The 24,260-nt window shown below is 36.3% G+C and overlaps 1 protein-coding gene and 2 long non-coding RNA genes across 5 annotated transcripts in view; 1 reads left to right on the top strand and 2 right to left on the bottom strand.

Annotated features, from left to right (window-relative positions):
- Window positions 1–373: 373 nt before the first annotated feature.
- On the top strand, window positions 374–2,970 carry LOC137239941 (uncharacterized). Of its 2 annotated transcripts, XR_010949559.1 has the most exons (4): window positions 374–1,391; window positions 1,782–2,113; window positions 2,171–2,315; window positions 2,373–2,969. It is a non-coding gene; the product is annotated as an uncharacterized lncRNA (long non-coding RNA). The 2 variants fall into 2 exon arrangements; XR_010949558.1 differs by having other exon boundaries at window positions 2,171–2,970.
- A 1,817-nt stretch (window positions 2,971–4,787) lies between these two features.
- The window catches only part of LOC137239940 (uncharacterized), a 30,776-nt gene continuing 11,303 nt past the window's right edge, over window positions 4,788–24,260 (bottom strand). For both annotated transcript variants that reach the window (XR_010949556.1, XR_010949557.1), the window contains exons 3-5: window positions 5,527–5,953; window positions 4,937–5,269; window positions 4,788–4,822 (exon numbers count right to left, since the gene is read on the bottom strand). This is a non-coding gene — a long non-coding RNA (uncharacterized lncRNA). The remainder of the gene's footprint in view (window positions 4,823–4,936; window positions 5,270–5,526; window positions 5,954–24,260) is intronic.
- On the bottom strand, window positions 7,719–17,095 carry LOC137239074 (putative nuclease HARBI1). Its single transcript, XM_067763988.1, has 3 exons — window positions 17,032–17,095; window positions 11,983–12,284; window positions 7,719–11,927 (listed from the first exon to the last, which is right to left on the bottom strand). Exons 1-3 carry the CDS (start codon window positions 17,093–17,095, stop codon window positions 11,316–11,318), a joined length of 978 nt encoding a protein of 325 aa, XP_067620089.1. The 3' UTR covers window positions 7,719–11,315.

The following is a 24,260-nucleotide window of genomic DNA, read 5'->3' as shown; positions in this document are numbered from 1 at the left end:
GAATTTTTCAAATCATCATAAAATATTTTTTTGTCATATATTTCTCTCTATCGTTAGGTCTACGTGAAATAAATTAGTCCCGAAAATATTTTTGGAAAATTTTAATTTTTGCAAAATTTATTCGCAAAATAAGTTTGTAATAATTACTAAAACTTTGTTTTTTAAAAAATCGTTATAATTCAACGTTTAGCCAAATTGAATGCGATGGATGGCATAGGAAAAGCAATTGTGTATATTTTGATATACTTTTGAAAATTTTTAATAAAAGCGATTTTTTAAATTTTTTGGTGTATCCTTGTTAAGGATAATTGGGTTTTATCAATGTTCTCAGCCTAGGAAAAAAACACAGTAGGTTCACTGGAACCTTGCAAACTGAATTCCGGCGAAAAAAAGGTGGTGACTCTTTTTTACGTTGAGCCATAAAAGCAAATAATTGCTCTACTCCCAACGTCACTATAATATATATTTCCACCTTTTAAAGTACTTTTATTCGATAATTGTTTTTGATTTATATTTCTCAAAGGCTCCAATGGTGATAACACGAAAAATGCGACTTGCATGTATGTATGTAAACGAGTTTTTTTAACCATTGTACTAATTTTTAATTCAAATGCTAACATAGTGTTTTATACCCAGCTGCAATAGTATACAGGAGGTTGGTAACGGCAAAAAGTAATATATAGAGTAAAAATTGGGATTTATATACATACATATAAAAAATTAGTTATTTTTGACAGAATTTGAAAAAAAAAAAATACATTTAAATACACCTCGCGAAAAATCTATATTTTAGAGAATGTTACTTATGTATACGATATAATGTGTAAAGTGCGCAGATGGGTATATACAGGCATGTTCTGAATTCCGATTCCGATCAATTTTTTCGGAATCGAATTGGATTGGTGTTCTCAATTTCGATTCCGACCAAAAATTATCGGTTTGAAAAGTATTGCCTCTGACCAGTCGGAATGAATATTAATTGGCAGATTAAACACAAATGTTGCCATATTTGTCTTACAAATAATTTTTCGTTTTATTTGGAAGAGTTATGTGTATATTTTTGTTTAAATTTGAGTTAAATATGCATAATAAATCTTTCTTTATAAACTTCTATCAAGAAATCTATTAGACAAAGAAACTGATGCTGATCGAAATGAACTCGACCTGTAGCGCTATACACTAACTTTTTTAACTACATTTGGAGATGTTGCAAGGCACACAGCAGTAGATCGGCGTTTACTGAGGGACATAGACACGATCCATTTGACCTAGCTTCCTCCGAGTTTAGGAAGTTGTACCGGGTGAGTCCTGACATTGCCAAAGACGTTGCGTAGCGCCTGCAGGAACATTTACGGTGCCAGAGGATCACAGGAATTTCTCCAGAGAAGCAGGTAAGATTTAGGTAATTCTATGTGGCACCACGCAACTGCTACCAAAAAAGTTTAAAAAGACGTGTATGAAGAATCCTATTCCTGTCAAGAAATATTTTCAAACAAAGTGTAAATTTTCACTCATCGTCATGTGGTTATTGCAGTCACACGTATTAGCTGTTCCAAAAAGTGCAGAAGTGAAATATTGGGGGTCACGTAAAGGGTGTTAGATGGGCTAAGGGTTATTGTTGGAGCTTTCCAATAACTTCATTGATTTCCGATTATAAATACCGAGGCTAAAACGTGACTTTTGGACCAGCTTTAGCAGATACGTGCTGTCGCATATGATTGCCAACATTTATTTATCCTTATTGGAAATTAACAATTTGGTTGCATACCTTCCCTTTACAGGTTTTGTGTGCATTGCGTTTTTATGCTACGGGATGCTATCAAAGGCCTGTGGGAGAACAGTGGGGCATCTCAATACGCCAATCCTCAATAAGCTGCTGCATCCATCGAGTAACCGGTGCCATAAACTCCGCCATGCTTTTTGAGGAGTTAAGTTCCCTATGACTGAGGCGGATCGTCAAGCAGCAAAAGAGGTTTTTAGTGACGCACCTGCGCCATTCGTTGGGGGTACGATAGGCGCAATTGGCTGTACGCACATTGCCGTTTTGGCTCCGAAACATCATGAGGAAGCGTACGTCAACCATCATGGATATCCCTCCATAAATGTTCAAGTGGTAAAGTTAATATAAAATATATTGGCCTATATATATAACATGTACATTTTTTCGTAGATATGCAACCCGAATCTAAAAATCTTAAACATAAATGCCAAATTTCCGGGGGCTCGCCATGACGCCTTCATATGGAGCTCCTGTGCTGTACGTCGAATTTTGCACAGAGACCATCAAAATGGATACCGGAACTTGTTTCTGATAGGTGTTTCTATCCAGTTTACAGCTAAATTCATGTAATTTTTTGATGCGCAACTTGCAGGATATTCTGGATATCCCTTGGAGCCGTGGCTTATGACGCCATTACCGAACCAACCCGAAGGTACGCCCAAGTTTCGGTATAACGAGGCGCTATGCAAAGCCAGAAATCCTATTGAGAGACTATTTGGTGTATTAAAAGGAACTTGGCGTTGTTTGTCGCAACACAGGACTCTTCAATATGAGCCAGGTTTGGCTGGTAACATTGTAAATGCGTGTGCAATCTTGCATAATATTCGTTTGGGCGACCAGCCAACTGAAAATGAAGACATGAACTTAGTCTTGGGCCCGCTGACGGACGACAATCCCGATAATATAAGTTCAGTGTCTTCCGCTGGCAAACGTGTCCAAGAGAGATTGATAAATACTTTCTTTTCCTAAACATACGTGCATATCGAGCCCTGTGCACAAAAAAGACGTGTGAGCCAAACGAGCGATTTTACAAAAGACGGGTTATTTTCAAGTTTCATTACTTCCAATTTTTATACTGCCATGAAATTTAGTACCTTACTTACTTACTTACTTACTTACTTAATTGGCGCTTAACCGTCTAAACGGTTATGGCCGTCCAACAAGGCGCGCCAGTCGCTCCTTCGCTCCGCCAACCGGCGCCAATTGGTCACACCAAGGGAGTTTAAATCGTTTTCCACCTGGTCCTTCCAACGGAGTGGGGGCCGCCCTCTACCTCTGCTTCCATAGGCGGGTTCCGATAGAAACACTTTCTTGGCCGGAGCATCATCTTTCATTCGCATAACATGGCCTAGCCAGCGCAGCCGCTGCGTTTTAATTCGCTGCACTATGTTGATGTCTGCGTATAGCTCGTACAGCTCATCGTTAAATCTTCTTCGGTACTCGCCATCGCCAACGCGTAGAGGTCCATAAATCTTTCGAAGAACTTTTCTCTCGAACACTCCCAAAGCCGCTTCATCTGCTGTTGTCATGGTCCATGCTTCTGCCCCATATAGCAGGACGGGTACGATAAGTGACTTGTAGAGTATGATTTTCGTTCGCCGAGAGAGGACTTTACTTTTCAATTGCCTACCTAGTCCAAAGTAGCATTTATTGGCAAGATTGATTCTTCGCTGGATTTCAGTGCTGATGTTGTTGCTAGTGTTGATGCTGGTTCCCAAATAAACGAAGTCTTTTACTATTTCGAAATTATGGCTGCCAACAGTAGCGTGGTTGCCAAGGCGCATATGCGCTGACTCTTTGCTCGATGACAGCAGGTACTTCGTTTTGTCCTCATTCACCATCAAACCCATCTTTACCGCTTCTTTTTGCAGCTTGGAGTAAGCAGAACTAACAGCGCGGGTGTTTAGGCCGATGATATCAATGTCATCAGCATATGCCAGTAATTGCACGCTTTTATAGTATATTGTTCCAGTGCGGTTAAAATTTAGTACCTACCTTCTATTAAGTACCAAATTCATTCGAGTATTATAATATATAAGTATTCATATATTAATTATTATTATTAATCCAAATAAAACAAAAATGAATTGAATAAGAAACATTTACATTTTTTTTTTATTTCATGGACTTTTGTTAAATTTATTAAACACATTGAAAAAGTTGTAAGTTTTAAAAATATTGCGGAAGTTAGTTAAAAGAAGTTTTCAGGATTATCATAGGAAAACTAATTTGTTGTTATGCAAACCTATAATATAGAACTTTCGTATCACATTTTTTTATTTTATTTTGGTTTATAAAGTAAGTATAGTTCGAAATATATGCACCTTTTTTCATGTAAGCTATTAAACAGTACCGTATTTATTTATGTTTTAAATGATTTATGATTAATACAATAAGATTTTATTAAATTAAGATTTATTAAATTAAGATTTTAAAAGAGTTTAACGGTTTCCTTAAAAAAAGTTGCATACGTTTCGCGTAATAATTAAACATATTTTTAAAAACTGAACATCTTTAATGTCTTTAACATATTTAACAAAAACGTCAACATCAAACGTTATATAAAACGAATAACAAAACAGGTACAATTCATTTCAAGTCGAATATTAAAAAAGGAAATTCATTTAAAATGACTAGAAAGTCAACCTTAATAGTATCGCTATCGTCAAATATAAAGCGCATTTTCAACAACTAAAAAGTATTTACATAGTCAGTGGGAAAAGGTAATGCATTAATGAAAAGAAGCATGAAACAGTAATCTATGAAAAGTTAAAAAAAGGCAAGCGAATGTAAAAAACTAAACTAAACTAACTCTAAAATGGCTTTATGGTTGATGTTAGCGATACGTATAAACTAAAAATAAATACTTAATTATTTGGTAAATTAGTCTTTGTTTAGTATTGCACCTGACAGTTATTTGAAAGCTTCGGCACACACTTCCAACCTTTTTCCCATTTTTTCAATTGCCTTGGCCATTGCAAACGTTGCCTCCGTCTGCTTTTCTTGATTTTCAGCCAACTTTATTTGGTTTTCGGCCAGCATCTAGAGGATGAGAAAATTTATATTTTAAATTTGTAAGGACACTGTTGGCATTTTTTAATTTAACTAAGGATTTTATATATTGTGAAATATATTGAACTTTCAATTATTTCTTACCCTCATAGTATCTGCCTGTTTCTCAGCAATCGCCAAAAACCTGTTTTGGCGCTCGGCCTCCTCGTCGTTGAATTTCGTTCTCGAGGACCTGCGAGGAGTTTGTGCAGAAGTTCTTTGGGTGGTTGTGGGAGACTATTTACTGACCTCATCCATAAGCACACTGTCCCTACATATGCCTGCGCCTTCAACATATCGGTCCCCAATTAGCTCCACGATGCACTTCTCTGTATCGGTCAAAAGCGCCACCGAGATCGGTCTATTTCCCGTTTGGGCCCGCTGGTTATTTATGTCCTTCACTCGATTGCTCGTGTGATTTTTTAGATCGCGCCAGACCTGTAAAAAAGTATGAACTATTAGGGTGAACCGTATTTTTTTTTATTTGAACTCTGGGCATCACATTCACTAAAACATATAGTATATCCCACAGGAAACATATATTATAGGAAAACTAATTTTCTAGATGTCTCGGTCCCTGCATCACCTAACTCAATTTTGTTTTCTACAAGTTATAGTATAACTACGCCCCAAACTATGTGGTGATTTTGGAGTCCCTAGGTCATCGGGAAGTTAGTTTTTTTCTCAGTACTTACCGTAAGCCATTGATCTGCACTCTTTGAAGCTCCTCCAACGGCGGTTAGCTTGCCCGCTAGCTTGTTCCACTGCTTCTGCTGCTCCAACTTGCCGTGCATCCGTTGGAATCTGCCGGACGCTAACCCAGGGACCTCTTCAAGCAGGTCCACCATCATTCTTATCTGCTCGGCTGTTGCTCGGCTTCGTTTTGTGGAGGATGCAGTTTTTGGTGCCATTCTGAAATATAAAATAATAAATAAAAGCAGTAAATGATCTAAATATAAAATATATATCAAAAATACTTCCCTTTGCTAAAATAGCTGCATAAAATTATTGGCCCGTACAAACAATTGATTGTTTTTATAAGCTTTTATTTAGTTTCACTTTTGTTGTCTGTAATGGAATCTTGCAAGTTAAATTTGATACACTTCCCGGTGTCCGATTGAGCTGAAATTTTGCACACATGTATAACTCCGATGACAATGCAATATTAATTTGTTAGAATTCGATAAATTAATCGATAACACAGTTATCGGTAAAGATTTGTATTTACTTTGGCATAACAGCCTAAGTCGCATACAAACCCGCCGGTACCTATCCGTGGATTGTGATATTTGGACGTGGTGAATCACGCGTATCACGCGTGGTGAATCTCAACGCTTACGAAAAGCGGAGACACAACCCTCTGTTGTATTTCTGTGTATAACCAACATAGCTGAATTTTTAAGGCTGTTTAACTCTAATCTTTTCTGTAATTTATTTTGCTTTTGGAAAAATTACCTATTTGAAAGAAGCTGGCTGAAAAATATTGGCATAACAGCTTAAGTTAAATCAAGAATGGAAAATTTGAGCCGATGTGGCAATTTCGCGCGTCCTTTGAACGAAATATTGACAATCTGCTGATCATCGCTAGGAAATTAGCGACATTCCATCAACTAAGCAGCACTTTAGCAATACTACTGTTATTATTTGGCCGCTCAAACACACATATATTAATTGTGCATTAAATCTAAAATATACAAATACACCATAATAATTTACAGACCAAAGCCATAATAATTTACACGGGTCATCAATTCTTTCTCTGATTCAAAATCTGAACTACCAGCGCTACCGTCAACAGCTCAGTGTCATCATTGCCAGTAGCGCCAATAACACCAAACTCGTGCCTGACACACAAAAGTCGTTTCACTCAATAGCGCAAGTAAAATGTACTACGCACTCACTACTAAGTAGCGTCAAAATTCGCTTGGAGTCATTTCGTCAATGAGCTACCATTGAGCTGACACCGCATTGGCGCTGGCGCCATGCAATTTACATCACTAAAATTGCGCGAATGCCCAGGCTCATGACTTCAATACTTATATTTACTATGCTTTAAACTTTGAATACACCTCTGAAGTTGCTGCGCATAAAATGTGTACTAATTAATTCCAATCCGCATTATACGCAGATGTAACTGAAATATGTGTTTTTGTTTCACCTCCTTTACTTATATTTAAAGCTTTTCTAAGAACAAGCTTCTATTACTTGTTAATAAAACGAACTAAAAAGTAAAAAATAAAATTAAAGAAAAAAAACTTTTTTAAAAATAAGCTTTTATTATTTTGGTTAATAAAATTAACTAAAAAGTAAACAATAAATTGACTCTAAAAAATATAACACTTTATAAGTTCATTGTAAGATTAAACGATAATTAGGCTTTTTCGTCTGCGACAAAAAAATTCTATATTGTACATAATTATATATTTTTAACATTAAAACTTTACACCTAAATTATTAAATCTTACAGTTTATATCACAGTCCTAATTGTTCTAATAAAAGCGTGTTACATTGCGATAGCAAGAAAATGAGATCCTAAATGTTCTTAATTATACCATCAAAATTTAACACGTTTTTTATTAGAACAATTAGGACTGTGATATAAACTGTAAGATTTAATAATTTAGGTGTAAAGTTTTAATGTTAAAAATATATAATTATGTACAATATAGAATTTTTTTGTCGCAGAGGAAAAAGCCTAATTATCGTTTAATCTTACAATGAACTTATAAAGTGTTATATTTCTTTAGAGTCAATTTATTGTTTACTTTTTAGTTAAGTTTATTAACCAAAATAATAAAAGCTTATTTTTAAAAAAGTTTTTTTTCTTTAATTTTTTTTTTCGATTCATCTTTGAACTTTTCGTAAATTTTGACATTTCACTACCAGCATTGCCACATCGAAATTATAGTTAACAAGTGTTGTTAAAACTAAGTTAGTGAATCGCATGTGTGATATTACAAACGAATGTTTTTATGTTAAAAATCTCGTATGTAGATACGTTAAAAGTTAGTGAATAGCGCTACTGTGCTGAATTCCGATCCAGCGCATGCGCAGTATTAATCGAAAAACTCATTATTTCCATGTGTAGAGAAAAAATATTCGAGTGCCATATTCGAAGAACATAAAATCTAAGCACTTTTATTTTTGGTCCTATGTTTGTTATTCTATTGGCATTATATGAGGAATTATAATAATAATTGGTATTATTTATAATTATTATAAAATAATTGCTAAAATACATCAAAGTAGTACAATTTTCGAAAATATTTAAGTCCAATGAATTTGTCACTATAAAAAGTACAACTAATGGCAACCCTTATTTACTTCGATCAGCTGATGTCTATTGCATAGTGTATCATACGAAGTGTGATAAAAATAAATATCTTACAAATATTTGGTAAAGACAAAAGATTTTGTAATGTAAGTATTCATTGGCAGTTTTACTTTGCTTTAATTTGTTCCAAATATGGATATATATATGTATGTTCATATGTTTCAGGGGAAGGAAGCGAAACCCAAAGCAGGAAGAAATCCTCTTATCCTTTATGCAAGGCAACGAAGCCATTGCTAGAGGTCTCACTAAAGGGGACAGAGTGGATGTAGAAGCAAAATGGGGTGAACTAACAAAGTCCCTGAATTCTGTTGGTCCTCCGTCAAAGATTTGGCTGGTTGGAAAAAGGTAAGCAAGTTCGTTTGGTTATTCTTTACTTTAGCTCCCAACTGCTAAGACTCAGCAACAAATTTTGGGAAAGGGGATGGAAAGACGCGTTTTGACCGTATCAATAATTGGAAGTACATTTTTTTGTTTCTGTGAACATTTATTGGCACCTTTCTGAGTTGGCTGCATTCGGCCACGATTTAAAAAAAAATAACCCTTAACCGATCCATCACCGGCTACGCGATATTCAGTATTACTTTGCTTTCTGCACTTTTCGGAACACTCTAAATGTGTGATTACAACAACCACATAAAAATTACGGAAAGTGTTCAACTTTAATTGCAAATATCTCGACAGAAATAAAAAATCTCCTTCGGATTATTGATAAGCTCAAAACGCGTATTTTTTTTATAACTCCCCCGGCATTTTTGAACGTGTTTTAGCAGTTGCGTGCTGTCGCAGAGAATAATCCAAATCTCGATTGCAATTTTCTTATTGTAGTAAAGAATTGTGGAGGTCCACACCAAAAATACACGATTCCAAAATTCTTTAAAATTTACTTTTAAATGCAGATCTCTTCCCTGGGCCCGCTTCTAGTACTATGCTCAGTTCATTCGAAACAACTTTTTTCAATTTACTTAAAATTATAAATAAGTGAATTGAGCTTTTTTGGTGTGGACCTTCACAGTTACTGTTTGTTTTCTTTTGCTTTTATTTCAACCCTCTTTGCAGTCTTGGGTCGATTGGAAGTCCACTATAAAGAAAAAGTTGTCAGATAACCGGCGCGAAGTGAATGCAACTGGTAGTGGACCATATTCCCAGCAGCCTATTTCACCGACTGAAGAAGCAATTGCGGTGCTCTGTAGCCTATATAAATCCGTAAATGGTACGGATGGCGTCAGACGCTATGGACCCGCACAAGCTCCAACTACAAGCAGCAACCGGGAAGTCCCAGGTGACGGCGCTGAAAAGTCTGCTGATGAAAGCAGCGACAGCATTGCAGAGTCAACCACAAATAAAGCTGCTAACACTGATCCGCGTGCACGTCGGCGTTCTATTGACACTTTTGAAAAAGTGTGCATGGAGCAAAATGCTGCATTTGATCGGATTTCCCTTGCATTCGATGAACTGCTAACATTCAAGAAAAAAGAATTGGAGATTAAAGAGCAGGAGGAAAAGGAGAGAAAAAGACATAACGAACGATTGGAGGAAATAGAGATTCTGAAGTTGGAAACTTTACGAAAATTTTTGTAATTGCAATGCTAAACCAATGCTGTGAATATCGATCTCTATATGTACATTAGGGTGTCTTTTATTATTTAAAATACTTGGGAAAAAGGACGCCCTAATGTACACGAGGAAGAACAAATATGTGTGCAGGTATTTTTTTGAGCAATTTTCGCCTACTTTGGCTTCAGTAAAATTATTTTAATAATTTTACAATTTTTGTTGTAATATCGGCCTACTGATTTGTAAGATCGCGGGTTCGAATCGAGCTCAAGGCCTAACAATAATTTTTTATCATTATTATTGTTATGATAAATTTTTTCTTAATTGAAAAAATTTTTTAATTAGAATAGAAAGAAAAAATTTAGACAACTGCTAAAGCTCGTTGTATAGATCCATTTCGGGAACTGCTAAATTCCTTCATCGGCAACGTTTAGGCGCCGCTGCTATAACCATTCAGCCATCACAGCGGTTTTTTGTTTGTCTTCATTAATCCTACTTCTATTTTGGTTCGTGCCAATCGATATTCACAACACTGCGACATTTCTATAAACGTATATGTTAATGAGTGTTAAAAAACTTGTAAATATTAGTTTACAAATTACACAAAAATTTAAATAATTTTCGGAAAAACTTTTATGTTTGTAGTGCTAATCTTGAGTCTATAAAACAAATTTCTAAAGTTTTTGCAAATTTTGCATAAATTGTTAACTTTTAATTTATTGTTTGTGTAATATACATATACCCCATTTCATAATCATAAGGTCACTCTCATGGACATGTTCTAATTAAATTAATTGCCAGTTAGGAGCCGTTCAAATCTGCGTCCCAAACTTTTTGAATATTCTTTTAAAGAAAAAAATTTCTAAAAATTAAAATAAATTTCCCCAGACTTAGGAGTTATATCCCTAGAATCTAGAATATGATGGAGTTTCGGTTTTTTAAGTAGAAGTATTTCAAAAATATGTCAACGTTTTTCAAAACTTTTTTTAACTTATTTAACATTTTTTATTTAAGGCGTATATTTGAAAGGCTCCTAACTTGGAATTAATTTATACAAAAATTAAAATTTAAACGAAATGATAAACAAAATTAGAACATTTTAATATGAGTGACCTTATAATTATAAATGGGGTATATATTTGCATATCATTGAATAGAACATTAGGAAACATAATTTTACTGAAGCCAAAGTTGGAGAAAATTGCAGGAAGTTATCTATACGCAGACTTTGGTTTGGATAGAGATTCGAATCAAGAATCAGAAGCATCTTTGAATTGGACGGAGAATCAAATCACAAGTAAAATTTTTCTTTTATTTGAACAAATTATTAAAGACAAGAATAAAGCGATTGCCAATTTAACACATTAATTTGACCAGCAGTGTACCTGTAAAAATACATGTGTATATTTCAGGGACGTTCTTGTTTCAAGAGGATCCATTAATAATAACACGTAGTTATTGGAATAAAAGTTATAAATCACCATTATCAATATAATCAATTTATTTTACCAAAACCAATAAATATGAGAATTTTTTTTAACAGAGTGGTGGAAAATTATGAGGGGGTGGGAATATCAGAGGAAAAGTAAGAGGAGTTAGGAATATGAGAAGCAAAAGGCTAAGGAGTGTGTGATGAAAAGTGAGAGGAGGAAGGTGGAGAAAATGGGAAGAGAAAATTCAAAACCCTGAGAATGAGGTTTCCGCAAGGAAAGTGCGAGCATGACCTCTGCGCCATCTATAATGAGCTGCTCAATTGGTTCATGCTCCTCTTCGGTTTCAGCATTTCTATCTGGCATTTCGTGATTCCTATCATCTTCGTTGCTTGGAACGTTACGCTTGCGGCAAATGTTGTGTAGCGCAGAACAAACATTGGTAATCTGCGCAACAAACTGTGGATCATAGTGCAGAGTCCCTTGCAAGCAACGAAACCGACTTTTGAATAAACCTATAGTAAGCTCAACCATATGGCGGGCTGTAGCATGCTTTTTATTGTATATATGTTCCATGGATCCGTGTTGTGGGTTCCTGTATGGTGTCAACATAAAACTTTCTAGGGCATAGCCAGAGTTCGCCAAAATCCAAGAGTTTTCGGTATGATTATTGATGTAGAATTGTCTCACATCACTTTGATTCCAAATGAAAGAATCATGGCACGAACCAGGGAGACTTGCATCTACTGCTATTATTTCCACATTGTAATTACAAACCTGTAAGAGACATTTCATGATTTCTAGCCAAATATTGTAATATTTGATAACATACTATCATAACATTAACGCTAAAATATCCCTTTCTATTGAAAAAGAGGGACTCGTCCACTGCTGGCTTTATTGTTTTCACGTGAGTGCCATCTGCGCAACCAATGACACCCGAAAAATTAAATTGCCTGTAGAAATATTGCTTGGATTGATCTATCTCCGCAGCAGATATATTCAATTGAATATTTTCTTCACAAATACAGTTCTCCAATTCCTGGATAGTATAGTGTAATATCTTGGAAAAACTACTTCTGCCTACGTTTATGTCCTGATCCTTAGCTTCAGCCAGTTGGTATGATCCAGTAGCTAAAAATCAGAGTGTAGCCGTTAGTTGCGTAGTTGGTGAAATAAGAGGATGTCTTTCTGCCAACCTTTTGCCTATTTTGCCGAGGAGTATTTTAAAAATATCCTTGTTCACGCGGTATGACTCCTCAAATCTAAAAATTCCCAATTAGTACTTGAGCTTATACATTATCTTGAGAAACTTTGAATGGTACATTGGATAACTAGAGTTATTCTCGAGTCGACGAAAACGTTACAGAACTATACTAGTGATCGGCATAGGGATATCAAAGAACTGATGCAAATTCAATTCCCGGTATAATTATATTAGAAAAGTAGATTAAAATTCAGTCTGATGCTAGCTCTTAAATTATAATTTCGGAACGCCACACCTTTATCAACTTTAAGAAAGATGACTACAATGGCTTCACCGACTTTACGGATAACGTCTTTTCTAATCTACCCAGTTTATGTTGCGCAATAAAATTAACCAAAATGGCTGGGCGGCGCGGCGCCTTCAATTTTGTCGCCGCACTTAGTGGGCAGAAACTGCAAGGAAGCTGCAGGTCTGCCAAAACACTGCACTCACTACTGGATGTCATCTTATGACTCCTGAACACTGTTTTTATGTGATCTTTTAACGCTAAAGATAAGACCACAAATATAGCTATCCATTATTCCTCTGTAGGGTGTAGCTACTCCCTCCATCCAGCAGTTTTATTTAAGTATACATACTTGCAGTCCAGTAGCGCTATTCACTAACTTTTAACGTATCTACATACGAGATTTTTAACATAAACACTTTCGTTTGTTATATCATACATGCGATTCACTAACTTAGTTTTAACAACACTTGTTAACTATCATTTCGATGTGGCAATGCTGGTAGTGAAATGTCAAATTTTACGAAAAATTCAAAGAGGAATCGAAAAAAACAATAAATTTTTTGTACGCGCCAATAATTTTATGCAGCTATTTTAGCAAAGGGAAGTATTTTTGATATATATTTTATATTTAGATCATTTACTGCTTTTATTTCTCAACTCGAAAGCCATATTTTTATACTCAGTTGAGCAGAGCTCACAGAGTATATTAGCTTTGATTGGATAACGGTTGGTTGTACAGGTATAAAGGAATCGAGATAGATATAGACTTCCATATATCAAAATCATCAGTATCGAAAAAAAATTTGATTGAGCCATGTCCGTCCGTCCGTCTGTTCGTTAACACGATAACTTGAGTAAATTTTGAGGTATCTTGATGAAATTTGGTATGTAGATTCCTGGGCACTCATCTCAGATCGCTATTTAAAATGAACGATATCGGACTATAATCACGCCCACTTTTTCGATATCGAAAATTTCGAAAAACCGAAAAAATGCGATAATTCATTGCCAAAGGCGGTTAAAGCGATGAAACTTGGTAGATGGGTTGGCGTTATGACGCAGAATAGAAAATTAGTAAGAGTTTGGACAACGGGCGTGGCACCGCCCACTTTTACAAGAAGGTAATTTAAAAGTTTTGCAAGCTGTAATTTGACAGTCGTTAAAGATATCATGATGAAATTTGGCAGGAACGTTACTACTAGTACTATATATGTGATAAATAAAAATTAGCAAAATTGGATGAAGAACACGCCCACTTTTTAAAAAAAAATTTTTTAAATTCAAATTTTAACAAAAAATTTAATATCTTTACTGTATATAAGTAAATTAAGTCAAAATTCAACTCCAGTAATGATATGATGCAACAAAATACAAAAATAAAGGAAAATTTCAAAATGGGCGTGGCTCCGCCCATTTTCATTTAGTTTGTCTAGAATACTTTTAATGCCATAAGTCGAACAAAAATTTACCAATCCTTCTCAAATTTGGTAGGGGCATAGATTCTATGACGGTAACTGTTCTCTGTGAAAATGGGCGAAATCGGTGGAAGCCACGCCCAGTTTTTATACACAGTCCACCGTCTGTCCTTCCGCTCGGCCGTTAACACAATAACTTGAGCAAAAACCGATATATCTTTACTAAACTTAGCCCACGTACTTATCTGAACTCACTTTATCTTGGTATAAAAAATGGCCGAACTCCGACCATAACCACGCCCACTTTATCGATATCGAAAATTACGAAAAATGAAAAAATGCCATAATTCTATACCAAATACGAAAAAAGGGATGAAACATGGTAACTGGATTGGTTTATTGACACAAAATATAACTTTGGAAAAAACTTTGTAAAATGGGGTGACACCTACCACATTAAGTAGAAGAAAATGAAAAAGTTCTACAAGGCGAAATCAACAGCCCTTGGAATCTTGGCAGGAATCCTGTTAGTGGTATTGCATATATAAATAAATTAGCAGTACCCGACAGATGATTTTCTGGATCACCTGGTCCACATTTTGGTCGATATCGCGAGAACGCCCTCACATATACATCTAAGGGCAACTCGCTTTTAAAACCCTCATTAATACCTTTAATTTGATATCCATATCGTACAAACACATTCTAGAGTCACCCCTGCCCCACCCTAATGGCGATATCTCGAAAAGGCGTCCACCTATAGACCTAATGCCCACTCCCTCTTAAAATGCTCAGTAACACCTTTCGTTTGATACCCATATCGTACAAACAATCTAGTCACCCCTGGCCCACCCTAATGGCGATATCTCGAAAAGGCATCCACCTATAGACCTAATGTCCACTCCCTCTTAAAATGCTCAGTAACACCTTTCGTTTGATACCCATATCGTACAAACATTCTAGAGTCACCCCTGGCCCACCCTAATGGCGATATCTCGAAAAGGCGTCCACCTATAGACCTAATGCCCACTCCCTCTTAAAATGCTCAGTAACACCTTTCGTTTGATACCCATATCGTACAAACATTCTAGAGTCACCCTTGGTCCACCTTTATGGCGATATCTCTAAAAGGCGTCCACCTATAGAACTAAGGATTACTCCCTTTTAAAATACTCATTACCACCTTTCATTTGATACCCATATCGTACAAACATATTCTAGAGTCACCCTGGCCCACCCTAATGCCGATATCTCGAAAAGGCGTCCAGCTATAGACCTAATGCCCATTCCCTCTTAAAATGCTCAGTAACACCTTTCGTTTGATACCCATATCGTACAAACATTCTAGAGTCACCCTTGGTCCACCTTTATGGCGATATCTCGAAAAGGCGTCCACCTATAGAACTAAGGATTACTCCCTATTAAAATACTCATTACCACCTTTCATTTGATACCCATATCGTACAAACACATTCTAGAGTCACCCCTGGCCCACCCTAATGGCGATATCTCGAAAAGGCGTCCGTCCACCTATAGACCTAATGCCCACTCCCTCTTAAAATGCTCAGTAACACTTTTCGTTTGATACCCATATCGTACAAACATTCTAGAGTCACCCCTGGCCCACCCTAATGGCGATATCTCGAAAAGGCGTCCACCTATATACCTAATGGCCACTCCCTCTTAAAATGCTCAGTAACACCTTTCGTTTGATACCCATATCGTACAAACACATTCTAGGGTCACCCCTGGCCCACCCTAATGACGATATCTCGAAAAGGCGTCGACCTATAGACCTCATGCCCACTCCCTCTTAAAATGCTCAGTAACACCTTTCGTTTGATACCCATGTCGTACAAACATTCTAGAGTCACCCTTGGTCCACCTTTATGGCGATATCTCGAAAAGGCGTCCACCTATAGAACTAAGGATTACTCCCTTTTAAAATACTCCTTACCATCTTTCATTTGATACCCATATCATACAAACACATTCTAGAGTCACCCCTGGCCCACCCTAATGGCGACATTTCGAAAAGGCGTCCACCTATAGACCTAATGCCCACTCCCTCTTAAAATGCTCAGTAACACTTTTCGTTTGATACCCATATCGTACAAACATTCTAGAGAACTAAGGATCACTCCTTTTCAAAATACTCATTAACAGCTTTCATTTGATACCCATATCGTACAAACATATTCTAGAGTCACCCCTGGTCCACCTTTATGGCGATTTCTCGAAAAGGCATTCACCTATAGAACTAAAGCCCATTCCTTTTTAAAATACTCATTACCACCTTTCATTTGATACCCATATCGTACAAACACATTCTAGAGTCACCCCTGGTCCACCTCAATGGCGATATCTCGAAAAGCCGTCCACCGATAGACCTAAGGCCCACTCCCTCTTAAAATGCTCAGTAACACCTTTCATTTGATACCCATATCGTACAAACAAATTCTAGAGTCAGCCCTGGTCCACCTTTATGGCGATATCCCTAAATGGCGTCCATCCATAGAACTATGGCCTGCTCTCTCTTAAAATACTGTTTAATACCTTCCATTTGATACACATGTCATACAACCACATTCCAGGGTTACCCTAGGTTCATTTTCCTACATGGTGATTTTCCTTATTTTGTCTCCATAGCTCTCAACTGAGTATGTAATGTTCGGTTACACCCGAACTTAGCCTTCCTTACTTGTTTTAAATAAAATGTAATTTTGCACAAACCAAACGAAAGTAAACAATGTTTTAACAGCTTACAAAAAATCTGCATTAAAATAACACATGCCAAATCGACTACGTTAAATTATCGGGTTTGGAGTTGGCAAAAAGTTAGTGAATCGAAAAAGTGTTAAAATTTATGTTAAGCTAATTTAACATCTCCAAATGTAGTTAAAAAAGTTAGTGAATAGCGCTACAGGTGTCTAAAGATATTCACACGGGATCTTAGCTCCCGATTTTTACGATTCGCACGCATAATAGCACGTCTTCTTGCGTCTGCGCATGCAAAAACCATAGCTGCAGGCATTTTTTAATTAAAATAAAATTTTATGATATTTAAACCAAAACACATAAACAAAAACAGCTGATTAAACTGGTTATCGAATCGGAGTGAAAACGATTCGAAATCGACTTCGAATCAATTTTTTACAATCGGAATTGAGAACAGCAAATAGAAACCGAGTCGAAATCAATGTCGTTTTATTTTTCATTCCGAGTCGGAATTCAAAACAGGCCTGATAATGTTCGGCTTTATTCGAACTCATAATTTCCTACTTTCTTTCGATCATTTTATGGACATCATATACAGAAGGTACAGAGATTACTCTACATTCTAAAGTGGTTGCATCGATTGATACAAACGAATGGTATGATCGAGTACCAGTTATTGTAGTGGCTTGCTTAAACGATTCATTAAGACGCCCTCTTCAGCTGTATGCTCTTCAACTGAACAAAAATCAAATGCGATATTATCAAAATATATGCGTGCCCATTCATATAACATGCGAGGAGTTGTTAACTGGTCATAATATGGGCATTGTAAACTGGCTCGTGATGCTAAACGTTTCACCGTTCCTCCCACGCCATCACATGCACCATTGCCATGTGACGTTGCGAAAAAATGCCACTCGCTCATTACACCGAAGTCAGTCCTGTGATAAAGTAAGTTCATAAAATTGTTCTTGTTTTTGTACTGCGCCGCACACCCATCGGAAAAAATACAAGCTTTTTGACATTTTCGCAGCCGACTTGTTGCTTTAAGTATGCGATCATTTTTTTGTTGAAAAGATGAACTGCAGTTGTGTCGTGTTTGTTGCACTCTGATATGATGGCATAACATTCATTCATAATTTCATCTCCAAGCTTATAGTAGATAACGTAAGGGTGCAAAGTTGCCTGATCATTTGACCAGTGGTATGACTGAACCGCATCCTGAACTACAAAACTATAATTCTCTGCGAAATCTAACGTGGCAAGGAACTCGCCACTCTTCAAATTTTCCTTTATCTTCGAAAAGAACTCGCTCTGTGTTTTGGCAACGAAATCATGCTTTATATATGGACGTATACCCTTTTTAAGGTCATGTAAAAATGTCGTGATCGATTGTTCTTTTTCAATTAATTCACATCTGAATAAAGGAAGATTTTTATATGCACATTTGATTTCAAAGCTTTGAGAGGTTATAAATGTTGCTTACCTGTCCGTGCAAGTCCATTGTTTGTACCGTACATTTGGGTTTTCAAGTTCATTTTCTAGACCGTTTAAAATATAATCGTCTAGTCCTAGACAACGTCTGTAGCTTTGCAGAATACATAGTTCACTTTCTGTAGAGCAAACTATCTTCTTCACCATATCACCGAGAGAAAACCTTTCACCGCATCCTGCAACTTTAATTGCGTCGTTTAAACCTTGAATTTTAAGTTTCATGTTCTGGTGGATTTTGCACACGCATACATTATGGCTCCCACTACTTCCCACAACAATGCAATACTCGGGCCGCAGCTTATTGAAAGAGGAGAGACTTATTTTAAAACTTGTGTTTTTCGTTAGAAATTTAGTGTGTAGCTCTTTTATATCACCCAATAAAAGTCGGTTTTGTACCCGCTGCTTCAATCCATTTATAGTAATGTAGTCTTTTTTACCAGGAATTACCCTGCTACACTCGTCCAACAAATAAAACTGCGTTACTTTGTCCACCACACTCCTGGGTAAAGAATGATCCTGTTTTGCCTTTGGAATGGAGCAAAATCTAACTGAGTTTCGTGATTTTAAAGCAGTCCCTGCCATGTATCGCGTTACTCCGAGTTTACTACTTAATGGCGCTGCTGACCACTCAACCGGAGCACATGTAAGTAGACGCATTTGTTCTTGCCTATTAGTAAGGTTAGACAGAGCGACTTTCATTTCAGCGGTTACTTTTGCGTCTGAAAGAGTATCTTCTGGTCCTGACTCCTTGCTTTCCATACGAGATACGAAGAAGTACTCCTCTATTATATGAGAATTATACATGTATGTAAATAGGTGTGCATAATGACCATGAACTGTTTGATAGTATAATCAATCATACCTTCTGAGTCATCAGTATTTAAGTTAGGTACGTTGTTGTTGTTGTTGTTGTAGCAATGCTCGCCCCACCTAATAGCCGCGACCGATCACAAATTGTCATCAATATCCTCTAACGGGAGTCCAAGGAAACTTGCCGTTTCAACAGGGGTGGACCATAAGGAAAGGGGTGTTAGAGGCGTTGGTTCCACATTACAATTAAAAAGTTAGGTACGTCATGTTCGGATTCGCTCGTTTCGCCTGTTTTTGGAAGTTCTGCTTTTCTTTTACTTATTTCTAACCGACACGTAGCACACAAATACTTCCCGATTATCGTTTTAGAATTAATCCCCCAATTATCACTCACTAATCTTAATCCATGCCAAACATGGTTGTGCTTTTTTTTCACAAAGGATTACAAAAGCAATTTGGTGCTGGCATGATTACGGAAATTTCCAATTATAATATATTTAGTGTAAATAGCTTGTTGACCATGGTTCAACTATATACAGGTTGGCTCATCTGCAAAGCAACAAAATATGTCTGTTCAAATTGTCAAAATCTGTGTATTGGTGTTGGTGCGAATGGTATGGAATGGAAACATAAAACTTAGCAGTTTTTGTATGTGTAAGTAAAATGTTGCCAATGTGTTGGTTTCATTTTGAGTTTGCTATCTCCTTTTGACAATCCCTTCGACCTTGCAATGACATAAATAAAATCAGCTGATGAGATGAGCCAACCTGTACATAATTGAACCATGCTTGTTGACTTACTGAAAATTGTCTGCTTCCTGTTTCGAAAGAAATATAAATCAAAAACAATTATCGAATAAAAGTACTTTAAAAGGTGGAAATATGTATTATAGTGACGTTGGGAGTAGAGCAATTATTTGCTTTTATGGCTCAACATAAAGAGTCACCATCTTTTTTTCGACGGAATTCAGTCTGCAAGGTTCCAGTGAACCTACTGTGTTTTTTTCCAATTTTTCCTAGGCTGAGAACATTGATAAAACCCAATTATCCTTAAAAAGGAGACACCAAAAAATTTAAAAAATCACTTTTATTAAAATTTTTCAAAAGTATATCAAAATATACACAATTGCTTTTCATATGCCATCCATTTCATTCAATTTGGCTAAACCGTTGAATTATAACGATTTTTTAAAAACGAAGTTTTAGTAATTATTACAAACTTATTTTGCGAATAACTTTTGCAAAAATTAAAATTTTGCCAAAATATTTTCGGGACTAATTTATTTCACGTAGACCTAACGATAGAGATGCAAGTTATCAAAATATATGACAAAAAATATTTTATGCTGATTTGAAAAATTCTGACTCTAAACTAAGTAGGAAATGAGTTATAAATGGGAACGGAATGGAAAGAAGAACTTAATAATAAAAAGACGAGAATAGCAGTTTTCATTGATCTTAAAAGAGCTTTCCAAACTATAGATAAAAAAATATTATTAGAAAAATTGGAAGGAATAGGCATTAGAGATGTTAGACTGATTGGTTTAAAGATTTCTTAACAAATCGTAAACAAAGAAGAGTAATTGGTTCGAAAATATCAGATGAAGTGGATGCTAAGATTGGCCTAACCCAAGGCTCTGTTCCTGCTCCAATTTTATTCAATTTTTATATTAATGATATAAATTCTGTATTGAAATTCAGCTCCATAAAACTTTTCGCTGAAGATGGTCTAAATTCTATAAATGGCAAAAATGAAAATGATATAAGAATAAAGATACAAAGTGACTTAAACGCCCTTTTTATCTCTCTGTGTTTAGCACACAGATTAAAATTAATATAGAAAAAAGCTAAATACATGCTTATTTCAAAAAAAAACATTGCTAATTTTAAAACTGAGTATTACAATAAGTAATATTGAAATTGAAAACGTAAATACGATTAAATATTTGGGTGTAAAATTTGATGCCCATGTTGACTATACAGTAAGTAAAATAGCAAATAAATTATGGTTTATTCAAAGCACTTGTAAAAACTTAGTAATTATTACAAAGTAAAGGTTTATAGATCCGTAGTTGAGCCTTACTTTATTTTTTGCTCAACAATATTTTTTATTATGAAAGACTCGCAAATTGATAAGTTGCGAAAAATGCAAAATAAAGCAATTCGCTTTATTTTAAGCAAACATTATGATACTACTATAAAAGACATGCTTCTAAGTTTAAATTGGATGAGCATTAAACATCGAATATTCTTCAACACAATGAAATTTATTTATAATATAAAACACGGAAATTTTCCAGAGTATATCAGAACAAGTATTACATTTAACTACGAGGTCCTGGATATAAATACAAGGCAGAGAAATGATTTTAAATTGACCAATTATAAAACCGAATCAGAACAAAATAGTCTTTTTTACAAAGGGTTAAAATGGTCCAAGGAACTATCTGAATAAATTAAAAATTGTGATAGAAACTTATTTAAGAGCCGCTTACCTGATTACTCTAAATCTAGGCCGATTAAATGATATAGTTGTTGAGATTTAAATGCATTAGTGATACATGTGTCATAAATAAATTTTTTAAGTTAAAAATTTAGATTAAGTACACATTGTTAATTAATGCAATCATATTTTTAAGTTAAGTATGTGTCGTAATAAATAAAATTAAAATAAAAAAAAAAATTGAAAAAATTTCATTGTGCATTGGTAGCTTGATGCGCTAAACGTCAAGCCTTCAATACATGGATCGCTGATGATGAACCGCCATGGGCTTAGAAATAGTCGGACATACGGTCTATGAACTTCATTTTATTTTAATTTACTCATTTTCTATGTATAATAAAAAAAATATACAAGTCGCGATGTACATATGTACCTTCGAAGAGAATTAAGCCCGAGCGTCTTTTTCAATTTGCGTTGTGCTTCTTTTAAATTTTCCGAAAAATCGGCGGGACAGGTCCTACATGTTTTACGCCGACTCCGAACGGCGTCTGCAAGGCAGATGAGTTTTCGCTAAGAAGCTTTTTAGAAATACACTCGGAGTGTTTGCCAAATCACTGTCGAGGGGCGCCCCGAAACAAATTTTTTTTCCTAATTAAAAAAACTTTTTTCTACATTTTTTTACTTGCCTTGCCCGGAAGCTGAACCCAGGATCTTTGGTTTAATAGGCGGAGCACGCTCCCAACCCAACACTTCTAAAATATAAATTTTACAAAAATATCAATCCCGCTCTCGAAAACGACACAATAATATTTAATTTAATTTATTTATTTATATTTATTTATTCAGTCTATGAACATACAGTTCTTACAGACTGCCAATAATGGTAGATACAAAAAATATTACGACAAAGATAACAAAATATACATGTAAATATTGTAACGAATTTAGAGCAATTCCGCTTATTTGCAACCTTCTACTAACGTTCGAATCACTAAACTGTTGAATAAATAACGCCACTATTCAATAATGCAAAATGGCCTTTAATAAAGTACTTCCCAATAACACTTATACTTCGCAACTGAGAGCTTGCTTAAATCAAACTGACTTGTCGTGCCTCAACTATTGCTGCTTTTATGCTGTTTGGTTTCCTCGTTGGCATATTTTTAGGCGCTCCTATTTATAGAATTTACTAGTTAGTTACCAGCTATAAAATTACCAGCTATAACTACGATTATAGCTTCTCATATGCGCGTGTGTATGTGAGTGATACTTTCACAAATTATTGCCTACTTTTTGGAGTATCTCAGATATATGCATGTGTTTGTGCGTTGCTCTCCGCTGCTTGTATGGACATATGTATAGACATAATGATTGATTTATTGATGTGCATACAAGTCACTGCTTAGTATTGGCTTAGAGATGATAGTATCCCTTAGTGTTGCTAATATTCGTCACACTGCCCTCTACCTAAGTCTGATCGTGCCAATCAGAAAAATTTCCCGATCTAAACGCTGCCAGCATCTCCAAATTAACCACTCTTCTATTTCGTGGTTTTCCAATTGCTTGTATGCGGTAGATGACATCACTGATCCTCTTCACAACTCTGCACGCGCCTTCCCAACTGCACCAAAATTTGGATGGAACACCTTTCCGCCAGTGAGGGTTGTATAACAGTACCAACTCTCCCTCCAAGAAACCTTCCGAATTATTGTTCTCATCGTACCTGCGTTTCATCTTACTACTCGTTATCCGGTTGTTGTTGTTGTTGTTGTTGTAGCGATAAGGTTGCTCCCCGAGGGCTTTGGGGAGTGTTATCGATGTGATGGTTCTCCCCACCCCCAAGCTCCATGAGGAGCTTAGGGTCGCCAGAGCCTCGTCTGTTAGTGAAACAGGATTCGCCGCGGATAGGTGAGGTTGAAAATTGGGTTTGGAGAAGCTATATATTGCGCTGGAAACCTGAATGGTTGCGCTACACAGCCCCTTGAATCTGGTATTTTAGTTTTTACGACAGGCATACCTCGTTCCCTCACACTCTGTTGTTTGGCCAATGAACTACTTTGTAGAGCTTGCTGTTGACGGATTGGCTTCACATAATCAGTATCGTTCCGACGTTTCCGACGTAGTGCGCCATGGCCTGAAACCACCCTTGCATTCTTTCTGGGAAATTCTTTCGTTCGTTTTAGTGCGTCCGTTAGGGTTTTTCAATGCCAGTCTCGCAGGTATCTTTGATTTTGCTTTGTTTGGCCCATTCGTTCCATCAATCTTTGCCCGATCTACTGTTTTGACTTTGGAGGTCTTTGTCGAATCGCCTCCACCATTACTCGCTTACTGCTGAACCCTTTCTCCAAACTGAAGTTGAGTGGTACATCCTGGTTCTTATAGCGCATAATCCTTCCTTGCATATCGACCCTGATGTCATGTGTTTAGGCCACAGGCCTAAATATATCTCCCCTCCCTCGTAACATAATGTTCTTCTTTCCTTCGTTTACTACCACCCACATATGCTTGTGATCACTAATACACACAGGCATGTGTGAGTGGTGGTACGCATGTATCTTAGATTTTTACCGCTGTGAGCCCGCGGTATAGCAACTTTGTTGCCGGGAAACCCAACGAAGGAGCTGTATCTCGGGTTCATCGGCTCATGTCGCAAAGAGGCTCGTCCTCTTTTAATCCAGCAGCCAGCAAAGGAACACGCAATCGCCCGTTCACGTAAGTTGTCAATTTCATTAAAT

The sequence above is a fragment of the Eurosta solidaginis genome, chromosome 2, assembly GCF_040869045.1.
Source record: "Eurosta solidaginis isolate ZX-2024a chromosome 2, ASM4086904v1, whole genome shotgun sequence".
In the NCBI taxonomy this organism is placed as follows: domain Eukaryota; kingdom Metazoa; phylum Arthropoda; class Insecta; order Diptera; family Tephritidae; genus Eurosta; species Eurosta solidaginis.
Note: the sequence above shows the minus strand (reverse complement) of the source record. Positions and strands in the feature narration are given on the sequence as shown.

Bases quoted from the DNA above. Each gene is read 5' to 3' on its own strand.
- LOC137239074 (XM_067763988.1), bottom strand. From the start codon at position 17,095: ATGCCTGCAGCTATGGTTTTTGCATGCGCAGACGCAAGAAGACGTGCT. The intron at 12,285-17,031 runs GTAAAAATCGGG...TCTGATTTTTAG, and splicing joins TGCTATTATGCGTGCGAATC to CTACTGGATCATACCAACTG. The intron at 11,928-11,982 runs GTATGTTATCAA...TGTCTCTTACAG, and splicing joins TTAGCGTTAATGTTATGATA to GTTTGTAATTACAATGTGGA.